The sequence below is a fragment of the Natator depressus genome, chromosome 1, assembly GCF_965152275.1.
Source record: "Natator depressus isolate rNatDep1 chromosome 1, rNatDep2.hap1, whole genome shotgun sequence".
Taxonomy (NCBI): domain Eukaryota; kingdom Metazoa; phylum Chordata; order Testudines; family Cheloniidae; genus Natator; species Natator depressus.
This window is the reverse complement of record NC_134234.1, coordinates 308,638,546-308,661,694: the sequence shown is the minus strand read 5'-3', so window position 1 is coordinate 308,661,694 and position 23,149 is coordinate 308,638,546. Positions and strand designations below refer to the sequence as shown.

General features: G+C 39.4%; 1 protein-coding gene across 3 annotated transcripts in view; it reads left to right on the top strand.

Annotated features, from left to right (window-relative positions):
* Nucleotides 1-23,149, top strand: part of GRM8 (glutamate metabotropic receptor 8) — a 457,362-nt gene that overhangs the window by 266,388 nt on the left and 167,825 nt on the right. For all 3 annotated transcript variants that reach the window (XM_074942359.1, XM_074942357.1, XM_074942358.1), the window contains exon 7: nucleotides 13,785-13,985. In XM_074942359.1, coding sequence (XP_074798460.1) covers nucleotides 13,785-13,985 — 201 coding nt within the window. The remainder of the gene's footprint in view (nucleotides 1-13,784; nucleotides 13,986-23,149) is intronic.

The window sequence follows — 23,149 nt, the reverse complement described above, 5'->3', positions numbered from 1 at the left end:
TACAATGATGATTGTATTGTGAATTACATATTTGTTATATATCTATATCTAAACATACAAATACATTAGAATTGAGGGTGTTAAGTGAGAGAGTCATCAAAACTTCTCTGAGCTACCCTATTTCTAGGGTTTTTTTAATTGTATTTGAATTTATTTGAATTTCCGTCACATCTCTCTCTTTCTGTCTCTCTGGGCCTCTGATTTAAAAACAAACACTCAAGAAAATGAAGAAATTGTTCCACTGTCTTGCATTGCAAGAGAAGGCAGTTACTTTATCTCTCCTGAAAATTAAAGTTCTCAGTATAACATTCCACACATGGTTACAATAGTGCAATCCGAGAGGTATGAGGACAGATCCACAGCTGGCGTAAATCAGTCCAGGACTATTGACTTCAATGGAGCTGGGCTGATTTACTCCAGCTGAAGAGCTTTGCCTTGACAAATATAGGTGTTCAAAGATCATGAATAAGATCCTCAAAAAAAAATCCTTCTGTTTTTCAATTTCTCTCTTCTCACCGAGATGCAGTAATTATTCCAATGGGAGAGCGCTCTTCTGTCGGCATAGTGCATCTTCACCAGACGCGCCATAGTGGAGCAGCATAGTGTAGACTTGCCTCTAGTTGTCTTTTTCTCTTACTTTCATTTGTCTGTCTAACTCTTGCCACCTGTATTGCTGAGCCCCAGGGTCTGTTTTCCAAAGCTGCATTAGCTATCATGGCTGAGAATACTTTGCTTCTTTCTATCACAGCAGGTGTAGGGCTTAAAGTCAGCATGCTCCTGATGCGACAGACAGGAACAAAGAATTCTGGGGCATAGCAGTGGCAGCTGGCCAGTAGAAGAAAACAAGCTTAGGATTTCTCTGGTTGCTAGAGACAGCTGGAATAGGTGATCCCGCAGTGGGAGTTCAGGGAGCAGGACCAAACAGGATGGAAGGTTAGAATGGTGGGAAGTAAAGTGACAGGTGAAAAGCGAAGGTTGGAAATGAGACAAAGTTTCACTTGCTGAATTGGAACATGAACTGTACAAGGTGACATTATTTTACTGAAGAGTTCTACAAAAGACTATTAGTAGAAGTAAAATGCATTACATGAAAGTGGCAAGAGAAATTCAAAATGAGATCGGGAACAAGCTGAAAGTTGACTTTTAACCAGCTTTTCCTTAGTGTATAGTATCAGACTGACTATAACAAGCTGTCTTTTCCTTCAAACATAAGCATCAGAAAGTCTAAAGTGGCATGTCCTTTTTCATTTGATTTCTCCATGTATCAGAAAAACCCAGTAGATTGAAGCTGTCCATAAGCTAAGATTGTATGTTTGCCTCAAGTTTATTGTGATATGTACAAGCCACTAAAGATTAGCCTTTTGGGTTCATACTAGCTCTAGAAATCATTGATAAAAATACAGCTCCAATCCAATAATGCACTGCATACTGGTATAGCAGTTTAAAATGGTGCAGCTGGCTAGAACTCCTTCTACAAGTATTGTTGGTATCAATATGCAAAATGTAACACTGTGGGTATATTGCATTAAGTGAATGATCATACTTCATTTAACAGTATTCTGTGTATTGCACTGATTATTATTATTTACTATTAATAATGTATTTATTTGTCAGACCCCTGTTTTGTTAGGCATTAAACAAACCCAGAACTAAAAGACCGTCCCTGCTACATACATCTGGATAATTTAGTTGGATAACTGGAATCAACACCTGTAAATAACCCAGATTTTTCCCTCTGCCAACCTTGCATTTCCCCATTTACATTTAAGGTAAGGTAAGATTAAACAGAAGCCTCTTGCATCACATTCAGATAGTCACCAAACTTAGCCTCTGGTAGACTGCTTAAAGTAGTTGATCCCAGACCACAGAGCCCTCTCTCAAGAACGCAGTACTGGCAAAGAGCATACCAGTGAGTTTCAATACTGTTTAATTTTAGTAGCAATGCATAAGAGGTGGAAATGCAGTAACAGGGTACAGTGAGGTACAGTTTTAAGTGTTCAAATCATGTGTTATTTGAAGACTTGTTGATTAGCCATGATCCTCTTATTCAGCGCTGCCTAATTCAGTGTGTCTCAGACAAATCATTCTCAAATTTGCTGCAAGCACTCTGCCGGCACATCATCGCCAGCCCTGAGAAACACCAACTCGCTCTCTCTATCATAAACTACATTGTTTCTAGATAATGAGCCTGATTCATCCTCATGGGAACCGGGTGTGAAAACTGACCCTCTGTGCCTGAAAGGGAGAGCTGTGCCAATGAAGGGAATTCTATACAGCTTAATTTTATAGCCAAGGCTCCATAAGAGCTCTGCCAGGGGAAACTGCAGGAGATGCACTGAATCAGCACATCTCCTGCTTGCCCTAGCCCTAAACACTTCCCAGTCAGCCCTAATCACTTTCTGAGCAGTGTTAGCTGGCTCCAGGCCCTTTGGCAGAGCAGCATTTGTGGGTGGTTTGCACCAATATGCACCCATCTGAGCAAAATTTCTTCCACCAGAGGCATGCAGTCTGTGGCATTGACTCAAGTCCATTAGATTTAAGCCAGAAGTATAACTTTAAATAGAGATGAAAAAAATAACTCTAATTAGAGCTGCAGAGAAATTACAAATTTTCACTTTGTGAATATTCACATGTGAAAAACTGCCTATTTCAAAGTTTTTTTGTGAAGATGTGTTCATTTGGATTAGAGATGAGCGATGTTTCTCCATTTCCAGCAAGGCAGATGCATTTATTTTGGCTGCAATAAATGATGAAAGCATATCCTGGAATCGTTCACAGCTTTTGTTACAAAGTTTCCCATTTTGACCTTCAAAAATTGCCTTCCTTTTTATGGAAAACTGCCCCCCCCCAAAAAAAGCCCTCAGGTGAAAAGGTAGAATATTTAAATTTTCACAAACCTGTATGGGCTTTTTTAATTATTTTTATTTTTTATTAGTTGCAACAGTGATGCTGATTTTTTTTCACTAAGCTCCAGTTTTTATAAAATATTAAGGTCCTAGAATCAGGAGTGGGAAGATTCTGGTGCATAGAAAAGTTATCTTATAATTATGTTTCCAAATTATTGTACATAAATATTTGTAATATAATAATTTCCATAATTAAGATACCAGCACCAAATGCTTCTGTTTGTCTCCTGACAAGCACCCATCCTTCGTACTCCCATGTTCTCCCAGAGAAACCCTGGAGGGGAGAAGGGGGACCAAAAGGGACAGTTTGCCCAGGTTCTCCATTTGAGAAAGCCCCCAAGCATGTGGAATTTGAGTTAATGGCTTTGCGACCTGGCGCAGAATCACTCAGGTTTGGCCCTCTGTCGTCCTGAGTGGTGCTGTGCTTGGTCACAATGCCACTCACTCAAATGTCAGAGGGGTGGCTGGGCCAAACCTGCGTGGCTGGAGCAGGGAGCCAGGCCCAGCCCTGTTGGACAGGAGACGCTGCTGCGGGGTGAGTGTGAGACAGATTCACTTTCCAACCCCACCCCATTCCTGAGTCTTTCATTGCCATGGCAACTTTTTGGGAAGGATAAGGATCATCAGTTTCAGATTCTGCCCCAGTCCTCCAAAACCTCTTTGTGGCCCTGCTTGCATCTGACCATTTCTTCTTCCTCCTCCCTTTGCTTCCTCCTGATAAAAGTACCTTTAATCCTCAAGTGCTTAACTCTCTCACTGCCATTTCTTTCCTGCCAAGTTGCTGAATGCAGCCATTTGACTGGTGCCTTTCTCCTGGAGACCAGGTACCTTTGTATTGACTAAGCATTTATTTTAAGACAGACAGATCAGTGACCAAATTTAGTTGTATACCCAGAGTGAGATGCTATTCTGTTCTATTTTGGCTCTTTCATGGCAATTTTTGCTGAGATCCTTTGTAACAAGTTGCATTAACCACAAGCCATTGTCTCCATAACAACAGTGTGCAGTCCTGAAAGTCAATACAAACACTACGGACCCTATTTTCTCATGGTAACCACACAATTAGCATGTGTAACTATACATGTGTATACCATCGTCTCCTTTTGGATTTGAATCTCTATCCTATTAAGCGAAGGAAGCAGACACCAGTATGCAGTAGTATAGCACAGCTGTATACAATGAAAAAAACCATAAAAACCATTGTGGCGAACAGAATAAGACAATTAAATTAGTGCTCCCTCAATCACTCTCAGTAGTTAGAGCACTCCACTGGGATGTGGGAGTCTCATGGTTGAAGTCCCCCCTCCACCTGAGGGGGAAAAGGGATTTGTACAGGGCTTGGCTATCACTCAGGTGAGTGCCCTAACCATTGGAACTATGGGGTATTCTGATGTGGGACTTCTTCAGTTTCTCCTGTTGAAGCTTTTGCACTGTGTGATTTGGTAGCTTGGGCATTAGAGCACTCACCTGGAAGGTGGGAGAGGCAGGATCCAGCCCCCTGCTCAACTGAGAGGAGGGTTTATGAATCCCAGTGGGTCTGATTCTGGGATTTAGGTGCCTACAGTGGCAGGTAGGCACTTAAGTTCTTTTGTGAATCTAGCTCAGCAGTATCTTAGCTGGATTTCTACAAAAGGGATGATCTATGTGTAGCTTTGCCTTATCTGTTCTAGGTGAACAATATATATGTGCATTTTGTGCCTAAAATAGGGAGGAAATACAAGGAGTCTGGCATAACTTATTATATAATGAGAAATGGACCCCAAACTACTGAGTAGTTGGTGGGAGGGCACCAGATTTATAGTGAAGTACTGTTAGTCCAGGTGGGACTTAGCATTAAAGCCCACCTGAAGCTTTTGTCCAGAGTCTCTGCAAAACATACAGTTGCCTCAGCCAGGCATAGTCTACTTCTCTAGGGTTTACCAGTCAGACTAAAGAGCGTGCCTAACCCACACAATCCCCTAATTACCAACCTGTGCCATTACTGTAGCCAAATTTCTTTGGTGAAATCTCTCTACATTTAACCCTTTCTCTGGGGGTCTTTAATCAACTTCTTTTTGCTCCTGGGCAGTGTTAGTAAACGAGTTTAGTAAACCAGGTTTACTTTCTTGCTTCCTTTCTGTTTGCTATAAAGTGTGTGTGTGTGTGGGGGGGAAATAGCTTTGAGCTACTATTAATTAAGGCAGAATCTATTTTTAGATTGACACGATTCAAGAACTCCTTGGTCATTTCACTTCATCTTTGGTTAAAAAAATTGCCTCACTCCCATGCCAAACCAACTAATTTTGAGACCAATATTCCAATTTTTTTGGTAGCTATTAGGGAAGGGAGATTCAACTTGAGGCTTATAATAGAAACTCAGTTACAGCAACCTAAGTATAGAGTGATTGCTGCTACTCCATAATATTCTTAAATGTGACAGTTGTGAAACTTGATTCAGTGTTTATTTAAATTTATAACCCTGGGTTGAACTTTTATGTTCATAGAAGTTGCAGCAGTGATAACTGGAGGGCTAAAGAACTGTAGCACCATGATAATATAGATCCACATCAGTTATATTCATTCAATGTGCATTAAGCCCTGGAATAAAGAAAGAATGAAAGAGGCCATGAATCATTAACACTCTTCTAAATGTCCTGTGATATAAAATCTGCAAGACCAAGGCCCTTAATCAGAATGGAAATACAAATCTCTGGTTTAAGTGTCTTTTTTTCGAGCTCAGGAATGGAGGAAACAAGATGCGATTCGGTATGTTTAAGTGATTATGTAAATAGTTAAGAAAGCTGCAAAGGGCATGGACTGAATAACAAATACATTTTCACCAGATTTGATGATAGTTAGCTCTTTGGCATAATAACTGGATAAAAACTGTAAATGTCCTCTATGGTCTCAGATTTATTTTAGTGCTATGACTCCCTTCCATGTAACCCAACTTCTTCTTTACTTTATAACCCACTCCTGCAATGTCTCCTATGGCTTCTGTACAAATTTTTGGAGTGAATATGCTGTATCAGGCACAAAGTACAGTATTTCCTACCCTAGAAGTGAACAGTAGAAATATATTGATAAACTCCAGGGTCACATTCCTTTTGTGAAGAATCTATTGAAGGTATCTTTAGCTATTGATCTACAGGCATAGTGCTACAATTTACTGAGAACAAGTACAATTTCATTATTACCAGTTTTATGCACAGGGAAAGATTCTGCTGTTCTTACTCTCAATGGGTAAGTAGTACTCCGTGAATAGTTTCCTTGAAGAAAACAGACTGCTGAGTGCTAATCAATGTGAATAAGAGCGGCATAGTCTGACCCACTGTAATTTCAACAACAGACAATTGATGTGTAATGCACTTCATAGATTGATTTACAATTGTTCATGCTCAAAACATTTATCAAACAGATACTGTGATGATAGACTATTATTTGAACAACATTTATTATTACTAGAAATAGCATATGCATCATAGTGAATTTCCAATTTACTGATCACTCTTCTTCACTGCATTTCAAAAGTTGGAGGATATGATAGATGCAGGGGTTCAGAACACACCAAGGGTTATATTCTCATTTATTATGATTAAGGCTAATTTTTTTTCATGTGACTTAGTAAAAGTCATGAACAGGTCACGGGCAATAAACACAACTTCAGGAAGCCCGTGACTTGTCTGTTACTTTACTAAAAATAACCAGGGACCAGGCTAGGTTGGGGGAAGGAATAGAGTCCCATGAAGGGGGGGGGGAAGGACTGACAGGCCGAGCCCCCCACCATGGCAGGGGGCACAGCACTGACTCCAGTGGTCACAGCAAGGGTTGCAGCCAAGGGGGGGAGACAGCCCTTGCTCCAGAGCTGGCCCATCTGTGGGACAGGGGTGCGTGGCCATAGGGATGCCATGGGGCTGGAGTGCACGGCCCTGGCTGCAGCCCTGCCAAGCCCAGGACACTGCGGGGCTGGGGCATGCTGCCCCGGCTGCAGTCCCACCAAGCCTGGGACGCTGCAGGGCTAGGGCGCATGGCCCTGGCTGTAGCCCTTGCCAAGCCCAGGACAACACCGGGCAGGGGTGCACGGTCCCAGCTGCAGCCCCTGGTGGAAGCCATGGGGATGAGGCGCTTAGCCCCAGCTGCATCCTCTGCCAAGCCTGGGAAACCAGGTGGCTCGGGCGCATGCCCTGGCTGCAGCCCCCAGCCTGGCTGCAGCCCCCAGAGGAAGCCACGGGGTTGAGGATGCAGGGTCCTGATTCCAGCCAGCCCAGTGGCAGGGCAGGGGCGCACAGTCCCATCTCCTCCTCCTGAAGCCCTAGAAGTCATGGAAGCCAGGCAAAGTCACGGAATCCATGACCGCCGTGACTTCCATGACTAAATCGTAGCCTCAGTTATGATCAATCTAATCAGTAGTTTAGTGTTTTGGGGGCTGCAATGAACAATGAAGGCAGATAACTAGAAAAGGGGAAACCTTCTGAAATCCACATTAGAAAATGCAATGTGTCTTCAGAGAGTCTTAGAAAATGAAGAGAACCTGAAAAAATAAATGATCACATGTCAGTGATGAGACTTTAATTCCTGTGGGTGTCTACATGATTACAAAATGTGAAACTGTTAATAATGTCACATACAGTATTAAAAACAATAAAAGCTATGTGTCTAGAAGTACGCTATGTTAACTAAACTTCTGTATATACTGCTAACTAGAACTGATCAAGAATTTTTCAACAGGACATTTTTATTGGAAAATGCTAATTTATCAAAATGAAAACTTTTTGAAGGAAAGGTTGGTTTTGATGAATTTTTCAGCTTGAAGTTTTAAAATGGTTGAAACATTTCATTTTGACAGTTTTTGAAATTAAAAAGTCTGTTTTTCTGATTTCAAATGACGTTTTGTTTTGAAATGTAAGCTAATTATAGTACCAAAATAAAAATAAAAAAATAGTCAAAATAGAAATGAAAAGTTTCAAAATTACCGAAGGGAAACATTTTGCTTGACTTGAACTGATGTTATTATTTGGTTCATACGTATTTTTGAGATTTTGACTTTTTGTCCTTATTCAGAATAGGGAAAATGTTTGAAATCTCAAAAATGTTCACAGGATGGGAAAACCATTTCCTGCCCTGCTCTGCTGTGAAGTATTCTCACAGTCCATTATTTGGTGAACTAGCACAAGCAGGCACAATCCCTACAAAAAAAAAGTTACAGCAGACACAAGTTCATTAAATCAAAGAACTGCATCTATTGATTGATGGAGAATACTCAGTCCGTTCACATCCTTCTGCTTGCATTGCTGTTGCTTTCCCAATTTTCCCTCTCAACGAGTCAGGAAAAGACAAATTCAACCCTTAACTTCTTCGCAGAATTGCTTCTTATTTGGCATTCTTCCTGTGTGAAGGAGCCAGCACTGTTAGAGGCTATTTGTGAACTTAGTCACCCACTCAGCCAACATACTAACTCTGTTATGATATATTTCATTAGAAAAAACTAACAAAATTATCATCACCTTAATATCTGAACAACTTAATATGCTAGCCAACATTATATTATTTTGTCCAAGATGTATTTACGGTGTTGTCTATATGAAGATAAAGTTCTGCAGTCCTCTTGAGTATGGTGGGAATTTTGCCTGAATATACAGTGCAAGATCACCCAAACTGTAGAGCTCGTTAATGAAATCATTAAAAAATTCTGCTGCAAGATTTATAGTGTTGTATTCTTTCATTAAGGCTCTATTATATGTAGAAAGATGCCCTGTAGACCTTAGTTTCTAGCTATAAATGAAAATGTTGTAACTTGATACCCATGGCGTAATAAAAACAATGTTTGATAATAATGACTACTAAAGGTGTGACGTTTTTGTGAGTGGTTACCATATTTATAGCATTGACGATATGCACCATTTTACAGCTATACATTAATATTTACTTTGGGAAGTACAGCGTAGTCAAATTTTACAGCCAATTTAAGTTGATGAGTCACTGTCATCTTTGTAAATTACTGTTTTAGATGTTTGAGAATGCTAGAAAGAGAAAACTGGTGAAAATCTCAAGAAGAATGACCTGCACATAAACCTGATTTGCAATTTTCCTCTTGCACTTAATCATGGAAAGCATAGATCTTTGGTGTAAAATATTTGGTTTAAGAGCTACTTGCTAAAGGTCTTTAGCATCTTTGAAAGAGATTAATCCTGTTATGTCATTCTCCCACCTTTAATTAAGAAAACGCGTGTACTACTAAAATAATAAAACTGTTTCTAAATTTATGGTGGTAAAGTGATTTATGACCACATATTTTTGAGGAATAAAAATGAAAGATTATAGCAAATAGGGGCTGTTTATATAAATCCCATGTGCATGGATAAGAAACTAGATCTCTGAATAATGAGCATTCATAATCTAAGATAGGGGAATTGGACTACGTATTTTTCTTTAATTGTTTAGCAAAAAGAAAGTTTGCTGTTTGCACATTTGTGCCATTGATTTAATTTCATAAATGTTTGTGAATTTCAATGTTTTATGCCCTAATATTTATTTCTAGAGCATAAATTTTAAATGTGCATGCTTGAGTATTTGCAAGGAAGAGCTTGTAAACTCATCCAGTCAGAGAACAGATGCAGTACCATGTGATTTACCCCCCAATCACTAAGTAACACAGCTTGGAAAGTGTCTATCCGATTGCTTACAATCAATCCAAAACGTGCCCAAAATGAATGTTATTTCAAAGAACTAGTATCTTTGAAGAAATTGCAATGTTCTCACTAATATTCCATTAGTAGATAAAGAAGGTAGTGAGCTGGTTTTCAGAGGTACTGGGTACCCACATTCCCCACAGAAGTCTATAGGACAAGCAGGCCCTCAGCACCACTGATTGTCAAATTATAAATTTGTCCAGCTCTACAAAGTCGTGTAATTTTCTCTGTGTTCCGTGTACCATAGGAAAATTGCATTGCAGGCCTGTGGGATTAATAGAATAAATGCTTGCAGGTATAATCCCTGGCTATTTTTCAGTTAATCTTTGTTTACGTGATGTATCTTTACAACTAAAAAGAAAATGATTCAACACAAAGATATGGCAGCTCTGAGAGACCTTATGCTCAATGTATTAACAGACCTAAATAATATACTTGTTTTCTTTAAGATAAAATGGAACAAAATAGATATTTTCAGGAAATGTTTTTCTGTTTAGAAAATTGAATATAGTGGGCAAAATAAGTGGAAAGAAATCAATGATGCAGGAAGTAACCTTTGTTGTTTTGAAAACACTCTTGAAAGAATTTGAATGGAATGCTGGCTGACTGAATATGCTGGTAATTAACAGATCTGTGAATGAAATCTTGGCCCCATTGAAGTCAGCGGAAGTGTTGCCACTAATGTCAGTGATCCAGGATTTCACCCTGGTATTTGGAGAAATTTTAATTCCTTTGATGTCAAAGGCAAAATTTCAATAAACTTCATGATATCTTGATATCTACTTACATTAACTAATTTTCCCTTCCATATTTTGCTAATTCTTGCTTAAAATATCAATGTCTGTCTAAGACATAGAAATCATAGAAATGTAGGACTGGAAGGGACCTCAGTAGATCATCTAGTCCTGTCCACTGCATTGAGTCAGGACTAAGTATTATCTAGACCATCCATGACAGGTGTTTGTCTATTCTGTTCTTAAAAACCTCCAATGACGGAGATTCCACAACTTCCCTAGGTAATTTGTTCCAATGCTTAACTACCCTGACAGTTAGAAATTTTTTCCTAATGTCTAACCTAAATCTCCCTTGCTGCAGTTTCAGCTCATTACTTCTTGTCCTGTGCTCAGAGGTTAAGGAGAACAATTTATCATGCACTTCTTTATAATAACCGTTTACACATTTGAAGACTGTTATCACATCCCCCTTCAGTCTTCTCATCTCCAGACTAAACAAACCCAGGATTTTTCATTTTTTCCTCATTGGTCATATTTTTTAGACCTTTAATAATTTGTGTTGCTCTCCTCTGGAATTTCTTGAATTTGTCGATATCTTTTCTGAACCGTGGTGCCCAGAACTGGACAAAATATTCCAGTTGAGACCTTATCATTGTTGAGTGGAGTGGAAGAATTCATTCTTGTGTCTTGCTTACAACATTCCTGTTAATATATTACAGAATGATGTCTGGGGTTTTTTTGCAACAGTATTACATTGTTGACTCATATTTAGTTTGTGATCCATTATAAACTTCAAATCTTTTTCTGCAGTACTCCTGCCTAGGCAGTCATTTCCCATTTTGTATTTGTGCAATTGAGTATTGCTTCCTAACAGTAGTACTTTGCATTGTCCTTATTGAATTTCATCCTATTTATTACAGATCATTTCTCCAGTTTGTCAAGATAATTTTGAATTCTAATCCTGCCCTCCAAAGTGCTTGCAACCCCTCCCAGCTTGGTATCACTCACAAACTTTATACGTGTACGCTCTATGCCATTATTCAAATAATTTATGAAGCTATTGGATTTCGGACAGATCCCTCCAGGACCCCACTCAATATTCCCTTCCAGCTTAATTTTGAACCATTGATAACTACACTCAGTGTATGGTTTTCCAACAAGTTGCACACCTACCTTATAGTGGGTTTGTTTAGGCTATATTTCTCTGGTTTGTTTATGAGAAGGTCATGTGACACAATATCGAAAGCCTTACTAAAGTTGAGCTATATCACATCTGCTGCTTCTTCCCATCCACAAGGCTTGTTACCTTTTCAAAGAAGGATATTAGGTTGGTTTGACGTGATTTGTTCTTGAAAAACGCATGTTGACTGTTACTTATCACCTTATTTTTTCTAGGTGCTTAGAAATTGATTGTTTGTTTCCTCTGTTATCTTTCTGGGTACCAAAGTTAAGATGACTGTTCTATAATTCCCTGGATTGTCGTTATTCCCCATTTTATAGATAGGTACTATGTTTGCCCTTTTCCAGTCCTCTGGGATCTTTCTCATCCTCCGTGAGTTCTCAAAGATAATCGCTAATGGCTCAGAAATTTCTTCTGCCAGTTCCTTAGGTATGCTAGGGTGAATTTCATCAGCCCTTGCATATTTTAAGACATATAACTTGTCTAAGTAATTCTTAATTTGTTCTTTTCCTGTTTTAGCCTTGGATGCTATCCCATTTACACTGATGTTCACTATGTTAGTTGTCGGATCATTGCTAACTTTTCTGGTAAAAATTGAAACAAAAATGGCCTTTAACACTTTGGCCATTGCTGCATTTTCTGTTATTGTCTTTCCCTCCTCACTGAATAATGGGCCTACCCTGTCCTTGGTCTTCCTCTTGTTTCTAATGCATTTATAGAATCTTTTCTTGTTACCCTTTATATTCCTTGCTAGTTTAATCTCATTTTGTGCCTTGGTCTTTCTAACTTTATCCCTACTTTCTTGTTTTGTTTTTTTATATATATTCATCCTTTGTATTTTGACCTAGTTTCACTTTTTGTATGACTCTTTTTTGAGTTTCAGGTCACTGAAGATTTTTTGGTTAAGTCAGTGTGGTCTCTGACCATACTTCCTATCTTTCCTTCTCATTGGGATAGTTTGCTCTTACGCACTTAATAATATCTCTTTAAAAAACAGCCAGTTCTCCTAAATTCTTTTTTCCGTTAGAGTTGCTTCGCATGGACTCTTACCTACTAATTCTCTGAGTTTGCTATAGTCGGTCTTCTTGAAGTCCATTCTCTTCATTATGTTGTTTTCCCTCCTACCATTCCTTAGAGCAGGGGTGCTGGAACAGTTTGTTTAGTGGGGGTTCTGAGCGCCATTGAACCAAACTGTAAACTCTGTATATGATGGAAACCACTTCAAGCCACGGGGTGCGGCAGCACCCCTTGTTCTTGCACCTATGCCTTAGAGTCATGAACTCTATCACTTCATGATCAATTTCACCCAAGCTGCCTTCCACTTGCAAATTCTCAACCAGTTGCTCCCTGTTTGTCAGAATCAAATCTAGAATAGCCTCTCCCCTAGTTGCTTTCTCCACCTTCTGAAATAAAAAAGTATTTCCAGTCCATTCCAAGAACTTGTTGGATGCTCTGCTGTATTATTTTCCCCACAGATGTCTCAGTCGCTGAAGTCCCCCATCACCACCAAGTCCTGTGTTTTGGATGATTTTGTTAGTTATTTAAAAAAAACTTCATCCACCTCTTCTTCTTGGTTAAGTGTCCTCTGCCCATCCTAACCACCCATACCTCAAGCTACTTCATGTGACCCATGTGCAGCACTCATTTGGTCTGAATTTTTTTCTATGGAAAATAAAGGCTTTATGAGAAAAAGAAGCAAATAAATTAGAATAAGATACAGGATTCTCAATTTGAGAAATAACTTAGTGTTAAATATAGGAAAAAGACCTCAAAATAGGCATTCTTAAACAGAGAAACAGATGGTAGCAGCACTTGGCAAATATTCACCTTCTTTTCAACATGGTTAAATAATGTTTATCAAACAATAGATGTAGATAAAAATCAAGGTATTCACTAAATTTCATTTAAACCAGAATGGCAGGCTGCTGTAAAAGTGTCCTATAAATAACAGTAGCCAACTGTTCAATGGGAGTCGGTAAGCCAGAAAGAGAGATTTTGGAAATACAGATCTACTTTTTTTTTCTATTTTTCTTGTAATTAAATATTTTCTCCTCTTTCCCAGCCCAGAACTCAATATACAGTTTATAAACCTGGCTTAGTGTATAATGATTAGAGGTGAAACCAGATGGCCATATTTTATCTTGTTTAATTTGTTCCACTGATGGATATCTGGGCCCTAATTTGATCTATCAATTGACTCTAACTGTTTTTGATGAACTCTAGGAATGCACATAGGATTATGCACATACGCACAAGCACAAAGTGATCTGACTCTATTTTTCTTTCTTTTCCATAGGTTTGGAAAGAATTGCTAGAGATTCAGCCTATGAGCAAGAAGGAAAGGTCCAGTTTGTAATTGATGCTGTATATTCCATGGCCTATGCACTACATAGCATGCATAAAGATCTCTGTCCTGGCTATATTGGTCTGTGTCCAAGGATGAGCACGATTGATGGTAAAGAGCTACTTAGTTATATCCGGGCTGTAAACTTTAACGGTAAGTTATAAGCATTTTTTTCTTCTTCTCTAAATGCTTCAGAAGTGACAGGATTTCTTCTATATATAGGACACTTTCAGGCACAGTGGAAAACACAGGATTAGAAGCAGTTCTCTTTTTAATCAGAAGTGTGAGTTTTCCCACCTGCTTTGAAACCCCATCGTAACATTAAGCTGCCGCTAAAAGAGGCAGACGTTTAAAAATAAGAATCTGTCAATCAAACTATTCTGGTGGAAAACTGCTATTATAGAAACAACTAGAGGACTCATGCAGTCCTACTGGCAGATTAAATTCCTGTGATGGTGCTAGTTTGTGCATTTGTTAAGGAATGAATTGTGGAAAATGCCTTTTTGCAAATTATTTTATTTTAAAATCAGTTTAATGATTTTCCTACAATAGTGAATAATTTGGAGGTTGCTTTGTATTTACATATTTAAAACTTGATTAAATAATTTCTAACCCTTCTGGGTTCTGTTCTGTGTCATTGGTTTTGATTCAGTGATGTAGTCAATTTTAAGCCATGCACGGTGTTAAAAAAACAAACCAAAAAATCCCAACAAAAATCACCACCACAACAACCTACACTGCATAAGCTTCTGTTCAGCTGGGATCTGCCTGCTGGAGAAATATAGTTATGGATGCTTATGCCACTGTCAGAAGAGGCTGTTAAAGAATATACTTAATTTATAGGTATTAAATTTAAAAGAACAGAATATACTTCATGGCAAAACAAAGTTACTGACAATGTATGTTCTTTCATGAAAGTCATAATTGTTGTAATTACATCTGTCATTATTTTTAAATGAATTGATACGGTGTTCTTCACTGGATTCCCCCCGCACACCCACATTTGGCTGTAATCCACATAACAGACATGCCTCCTAACCATACACAGAGTAGCACTGTCTATCACAATATACTCCAATGACCTCAGCTGCCAGCCTTTTATAAAACAGCACAAGGTCATTTTCAATTTAGCTTCCAAGTGGAAGCTGTTTTTGCTTCAGGTAATAAACCAGACCATTTGGTTGATATGAACATTGTCCATAGTTTGCAATATATTTATTCTTTCCTAAAAGATTTTTCTTTTTTCGTCCTCTGAAATTTCCTTGCACAGGGAATCCTTGTCTCATTCAAGTGGGTTTGAATGATTCTTTAATGATTGTAAAGAAAACCTTGAGCAAAATAGGTAACTCACAAATGGGGAGTGTTATGATGACAAAGTATGCAGGATATTGAAAGGTTTGCCATGATGTTTCCAATAAATATTCTTTTGAATCTAAGTTGCTAAGGCATAAAGAAAGTGATCCATTTTCATTTGGTTGGTGTAGAAGTTTAGCATAAAAACATAAGCTGTACAGTTTATTTCAAACCACTCTTACCCTAAAGATTGATGTATTTGATTAATACCTGTTGTGATTTCTCTGGTCTGCTGTAACTGTTGCTGTAAATACAAGGAGATGAAATGTGGCGTGTTTTATAAGTATCATGACGGACACTGATGAGAACATTTTATCTTTTTTTTACATTAGTGATTTATCAGAAGTGGAAAAAAATGCAGATGAGGTCAGTTTTTCAAACCCTAAGAAATAATTGTGTTAATGAATCCCTTATATTGGTTTAGTCCACATACTCTATTAAAGGTAAACTGCGCTTTTCAGCCCTTTGGTCTGTGGAACTCATACTGAGGTCAGCCAAATAGTGTGCAGGAGAATTTGAGGACCAAATTCAGCCTCTTCTCTAGCTGTAGAGGTCCCCTAGGAAGTGGAATTGATGTGGTTCTGAGGGTACTGTGCAGGGAAAAAGTGGACACAAGGCTGTGTGGGCCAGGACCAGAAGACTTATATGAATCTTTCCATCATTTAACTGTTGTGGTAGTAGGGGAAGCTGAATAAGGGCCTTAAGCAGCTACAGCCATTGGTCTGGAGAAGATATGGGGAAAGCAGTGGACATGGTATACCTTGACTTTAGCAAAGCTTTTGATACGGTCTCCCACAGTATTTGTGCCAGCAAGCTAAAGAAGTATGGATTGGATGAATGGACTATAAGGTGGATAGAAAGCTGGTTAGATCGTCGGGCTCAATGGGTAGTGATCAATGGCTCCATGTCTAGTTGGCAGCTGGTATCAAACGGAGTACCCCAGGGTCGGTCCTGGGGTCAGTTTTGTTCAACAACTTCATAAATGATCTGGAGGATGGGATGGATTTCACCCTCAGCAAGTTCGCGAATGACAGTAAGCTGTGGAGAGAGGTAGATACGCTGGAGGGTAGGGATAGGGTCCAGAGGGACCTAGACAAATTGGAGGATTGGACCATAAGAAATTGGATGAGGTTCAACAAGGACAAGTGCAGAGTCCTGCACTTAGGGTGGAAGAATCTCATGCACTGCTAAAGGCTGGGGACCGACTGGCTAAGCAGCAGTTCTGCAGAAAAGTATCTGGGGATTACAATGAATGAAAAGCTGGATATGAGTCAACAGTGTGACCTTGTTGCCAAAAAGGCTAATGGCATATTGGGTTGCATTAGTAGGAGCAAACCTAGCAGATCCAGGGAAGTGATTATTCCCCTCTATTTGGCACTGGTGAGGCTACATCTGGAGTATTGCGTCCAGTTTTGGGGCCCCCACTACACAAGGGATGTGGACAAATTGGAGAGAGTCCAACAGAGGGCAACAAAAATTATTAGGGGCTGGGGCACATGACTTCTGAAGAACGGCTGAGAGAACTGGGGTTATTTAGTGTGCAGAAGAGAAGAGTGAGGGGGGATTGATAGCAGCCTTCAACTACCTGAAGGGGGGTTCCAAAGAGGATGGAGCTAGCTGTTCTCAGTGGTGGCAGATGACAGAACAAGGAGCAATGGTCACAAGTTGCAGTGGGGGAGGTGTAGGTTGGATATTAGGAAAGACTATTTCACTAGGAGGGTAGTGAAGCACTGGAATGGGCTACTTAGGGAGGTGGTAGAATCTCCACCCTTAGAGGTTTTTAAGACCTGCCTTGACCAAGCCCTCGCTGGGATGATTTAGTTGGGGTTGGTTCTGCTTTGAGCAGGGGGTTGGGCTAGATGACCTCCTGAAGTCTCTTCCAACCCTAATGTTCTATGATTCTATGAAGTCTCAGTCTCTGGAAAAGCTCCAGAAACTCTGTAGAAAGTACCTGGATCTTCCCTACATGCATGTAGGATGCTGAGCTCTCTCTTTGGCCAGTAACACATCTCAAAAAGAACGAGGAGTACTTGTGGCACCGTAGAGACTAACAAATTTATTTGAGCATAAGCTTTCGTGGACTAAAACCCACTTCATCGGATGCATGCAGTGGAAAATACAGTAGGAAGATATATGTGTGTATATATATGTGTGTACATATATATATATATATACACACACACAGAGATCATGAAAAAATGGGTGTTCCCGTACCCACTATAAGAAGAGTGATCAGTTCAGGTGAGCTATTACCAGCAGGAGAAAAAAAAATGGACACAAATCAGATATCAAGAATTATAACGTTCAAAAAACAGTCAGAGAACACTTCAATCTCGCTGGGCACTCGATTACAGACCTAAAAGTCTCAATACTACAACTAAAAAACTTCAAAAACAGACTCCAATGAGAAACTGCTGAATTGGAATTAATATTCAAACTGGACACCATTAAATTAGGCTTGAATAAAGACTGGGAGTGGATGGGTCATTACACAAAGTAAAACTATTTCCCCATTCGCCCTCCCCCCCTCCCGCTGTTACTCACACCTTCTTGTCAACTGTTGGAAGTGGGCCATCCTGATTATCACTACAAAAAGTTTTTTTTCACCTGCTGATAATAGCTCACCTTAACTGATCAGTCTCGTTATAGTGGGTATGGCAACACCCATTTTTTCATGTTCTCTGTGTATATATATATATTCCTACTGTATTTTCCACTTCAGGTATCTGATGAAGTGGGTTCTAATGCACAAAAGCTTATGGTCAAATAAATTTGTTAGTCTCTAAGATGCCACAAGTACTCCTCGTTCTTTTTGCTGATACAGACTAACACGGCTACCTCTCTGAAACCTAACACATCTCAGACACCTTCATGGACCTTCTGTTGTGGCTGAGATATGTACATGTGAAATATTATAGTCTGAACTACAAGAATTTAAATGTAACAAAGTGCCCATGCCAGTAAGTGCAAAATAAATTTGCATGTGCACTTCCATTGGAACTGCTGCATTAAAGCTCTTGATTCTAGAAAGCTTAGAAACAAATGCTGGGGTTGGTCATAGGGAACGCACTCTGCCTTAAAAAGTCCTTAAATATTTTAATAAGGAAATGAGTGGAAAAGGGGAAAAAAGAGGAGGCACATATCTCTAAGGGATTTTGCTAGCCTCTTATCTGAGAGAAGGTCACTTGTGATGGTGGCTGCAGTGTAGGGAAGTACCTTTCACATTCAGACAAAATACAGTCTATAAAATGCTAAGGAAATAATCTGCAGAGATGTGTTCCTGTGACCCACAAGCATAAAAGGTGGTATTTTAGTTACTTTCATAAAAATTGCCAGTATTCTTGTTGGTAAATAGTACATAAATATACTGAAAGCAACATTGGGGGGAAAAAGGCAGAAAGTTAGAGCCTGATCTTGCAAGCTCTCCGATGTAGAGCTCACACTGATTTCAGATGGCCCTTCCTGCTGGGAAGGCTGACTGAATCAGGCCCAGTTTTGCAAGAATGTAGCAATTTTCAATATCCAGGGACGATGAGCATTTTACCAGCTATGTAGATTATTTTTTGGTTTGACTTGAGAGTATCCCTATTCTGTTATGTCCAGACTGTTTAGATGTTGGGTCACTTTCTCCTCTCTATTACTCCCATGCAACCATATTGACCTCAGTGGGATATCCTGGTGTAACTGCTATTAGTATATTGTCACACTGAGTCCTATAGATGTGGCTTTGTTAAAACTGATTAAATATAATGAATGATATGAAGAATACCTTCAAAGCACCCAGAAAGCTTTGATGAACAGGGAAGAATATAACTTTCTGTTACCTGGAGATAATTGTTTAGCTTTTGAATGCAGGTAATCAGTCTTAAAAGTGTTTATTTTTGACGCCTCTTTGTTTACTTATATTTATATTGCAAAGAAGATTTTATTCCCCTGAAGGATTCATCCATGTAATATTCTGTGACACTTTCATGACAGCAGGGTCATCATAATCTCCAGAGCATAGTGTATTGATGTAATGGATATGACATTAGTTTCTGCTTAGATGAACTTCCACAAGTTATATTTTAAACCCAGAATATCACATAGCAGAATGTGATCGTAACGGGGATAGCACCTTTACACTTGTAATGGGAATGAGGAAATTTGATGGATGTGTCAGCTTGGCATACGAATCCACTTTAATGAATTGTTCAACCTTTTCTGGAATGCGAGTGGGTATTTGTTGTTCTTCTTATTATTATTATTGTATTTGGTTCTTGGGACACCTACCAGTCAAACAAAACAAGCTATATTGAAAGAAAAATCAATTGCTTTTCATATATAGTGGCAGTTTAGTAGTTAATTTGGTTTGATAGGGAACCTTGAACAGCTATATTTTTACAGCATTTTGTAGTGTCATCGGGAAATGCAGAGTTTGAAAAAGCTGGGAAAATCCTAAGAGCCTTGTTTTATCTGCAGGCCAAAACTATGGCAGTATTGCCAACTCTTGTGAATTTTTTGACTAGTGATGGATTTTGGAGGGTTCTGGAACCTGTCTCATGATGACATGAAAAGCTCTAGCCCTTTTAAGAAGAAACTTGGGCCCCCAACCCCACTTGACCGCTTAGGCTGAAAAGCTCAAGCTCCAGCCTAAGCTGGAATATCCACATTGCTATTTTTTTTTTTTTTGCCCACTAGCTCAAACCCTGCAAGTGTGAGTCTGTCTATCTGGGCTGGAAGGCTTGCTCCCATCCCAGTGTAGACATACCCTCTGTGGCTATCTAAAAGGGTGAAAGAGGGTTGTGGCTGGGCTCTATGGTCACTGTCCCCTTCGCAATCCTCAATTCCTATACCAGGGATCAGCAACCTTTGGTGAGAAGCGGTGCGGATCAAAGGATGTGCTGGCTGCCGCTTCCCACAGCCCCCATTGGCCTGGAGTGGCGAACCGCAGCCAGTGGCAGCTGCAATCGGCTGAACCTGTGGATGCGGCAGATAAACAAACCGGCCCAGCCAGCCACTGGGCTTAACCTGTCGTGCCGCGTGCCAAAGGTTGCCGATCCCTGTCCTATACATAAATTTGGGAGGGAAATAATACAACTCCAAGTTATACAATATATATCCCCTTTGTTGGCTGGTATTATACAAAATAGAGAGACAAGATGGGTGAGGTAATATCTTTTATTGTAACAACTTCTATTGGTGAGACAGAAGTTGGTCCAATAAAAGACATTACCTCACCCACCTTGTCTCCCTGGGACGAACATGGCTACAACAGCACTTCATTATACAAAATAAACAGAGGAATTTGAAGGGCACAATCCTGTGACATACTTAGTGCTTCTTGCAAGGAGCTAAACTCCCATTGAAGTCAGGAGGAGGCAATCACAACCTTGCCAGATCATACACATTTCTGAGGACATTTTGAAACATTTTTTAGAAAGTGATTAATCTGTGAACCTCCTGCCATACGTATAGGAAAAGCAGGAGGTGGATGCAACGGATATTTCCTTTGGGCAATGATAAAACATACACACATAGTATAGATCAGATTGTCCTCTTTCATTGCTGTTCCTCTGCAAAAATAAAGCTAGAATTATGTAGCTGTCACCCTAAAGGTAAAGGTCATAATTCCCAATTTTCACATAACTTCTTTAATTATCAGGTTGAAGAATAGAATAATGTTCAGTCTTCCTTTAGCTTCATAGTTAGTGTGCTGTTATTATGTGGACCACCTGAACTGTTCTTTGCTAACCACCTTAATTTAAGTGTTCACATATTCAGTGCAGAAAACTACATTTCAAGAATGTTATAGTTACATGGTTAAGCACTCAGGAAATGCCAAAACTATGGCTGCACCTTAACTCAGTCCATTATACAAACCTTACAATACAGTGTTTAATTACACAATCATTAAGGGCAAGGTCGTGACTTGACCTGCATGCTCATGCACAGGAGTTCAGGAATGCAAGGATATTCCTTACTCTCCTGCATAGGCTAATGGCCCCAGGGGTCATGGCATGGGTGGAGATCAGCTTCCAAAGAACAGCGACTTTGCCTCCTTCACGGGTGGAGTAGGAATAGGTCAGAAGGAACAGGGAATGGGAGGAGCATTGACTCTGCCAACAGAGCAAGCTGAGCCAGTGCATAAGGAAAGAGTAATTGGCTACTAGTACAGTGCAATACCGTACAACAGTTTTTTATAATACAACCTTAGATAACCAACTGTAGAATCTTGTAACATTTCTTTATTCTTTTTATACTTGAACTAATTTCTTAGTTATAGTGGGCCAGCATATCTTTATTGACTTAGATTTTGTAATATGGTAAATTATTTTTTGTCTGAAGGTATTTATTTAATTAATTTTGTCAGCAAATGCACAAAAGATCATCCTTTGTTAAAAAAAGCAAACATGGAAAATTTCATCCTGAAACGTTAAAATGGTGAGCAACTGAAGACTGAAGGCAAGAATGGACATGAATATTCAAACCCACATATAATTGCAGCTGCTATTATGGAATTAATTTTTTAAAAAAGTAATTATATGAAGTATTTTTAGAAAAAATAAAGTAAATATTCATCTACAGAAGACAAATTTTAATGAATGAAGGCAGAAATTTCAGAAAGGATTTTGAACCAACAAGTGAGCCATAACCATAGCATGAGCTGTTTGCATAATTCATATGCCACTCCAATTACTTCCAGTTACTATTAGATTGTCCTGAATCTTGAAATTCATTCAGTGTTAATATGCAGATCACACTTCATATCAAAACTTTTCTCAGATAAATCTTCACCCTCCATTGCTCTCCTCAAGTATACTCAAAACATGATGTTTTATTTGCAAATTGTTTTCCAATATTTGTGTTCTTATTAGGCATGAAAATATACTCTTGGCTTAAAACTCAGAAACTTTGAAAATCCAAGTCAAGTTTCATTTTCTCATGCATCAAATTGTTAATACATACTGTAGGAAGATTCATTGGATTCATCAAGGATCTACAACCTATCCTGAAGGACGACCCATCACTCTCACAGATCTTGGGAGACGGGCCAGTCCTTGCTTACAGACAGCCCCCCAAACTGAAGCAAATGATCACCAGCAACCACACACCACACAACAAAAACACTAACCCAGGAACCTATCCTTGCAACAAAGCCCGTTGCCAACTGTGTCCACATATCTATTCGGGAGACACCAACATAGGGCCTAATCACATCAGCCACACTACCAGAGGCTCATTCACCTACTCATCTACGAATGTGATATATGCCATCATGTGCCAGCAATGCCCCTCTGCCATGTACATCGGCCAGACTGGACAGTCTCTACGTAAAAGAATAAATGGACACAAATCAGACGTCAAGAATTATAACATTCAAAAACCAGTCGGAGAACACTTCAATCTCTTTGGTCACTCGATTACAGACCTAAAAGTGGCAATTCTTCAACAAAAAAACTTCAAAAACAGACTCCAATGAGAGACTGCTGAATTGGAATTAATTTGCAAACTGGATACAATTAACTTAGGCTTGAATAAAAACTGGGAGTGGATGGGTCATTACACAAAGTAAAACCATTTCCCCATGCTTATTCCCCACCCCCACCCCCCCGATGTTACTCACACCTTCTTGTCAACTGCTGGAAATGGCCCACCTTGATTATCACTACAAAAGGTCTGTCCCCCGTCGTCGTCCCCCACCCGCTCTCCTGCTGGTAATAGCTCACCTTACCTGATCACTCTTGTTACAGTCTATATGGTGACAGTCATTGTTTCATGTTCTCTGTGTATATAAAATCTCCCCACTGTATTTTCCACTGTATGCATCCGATGAAGTGAGCTGTAGCTCAGGAAAGCTTATGCTCAAATAAATTTGTTAGTCTCTAAGGTGCCACAAGTCCTCCTTTTCTTTTTGCGGATACAGACTAACACGGCCGCTACTCTGAAATCAGTTAATACTGGATTTTACTTTCTACATACAC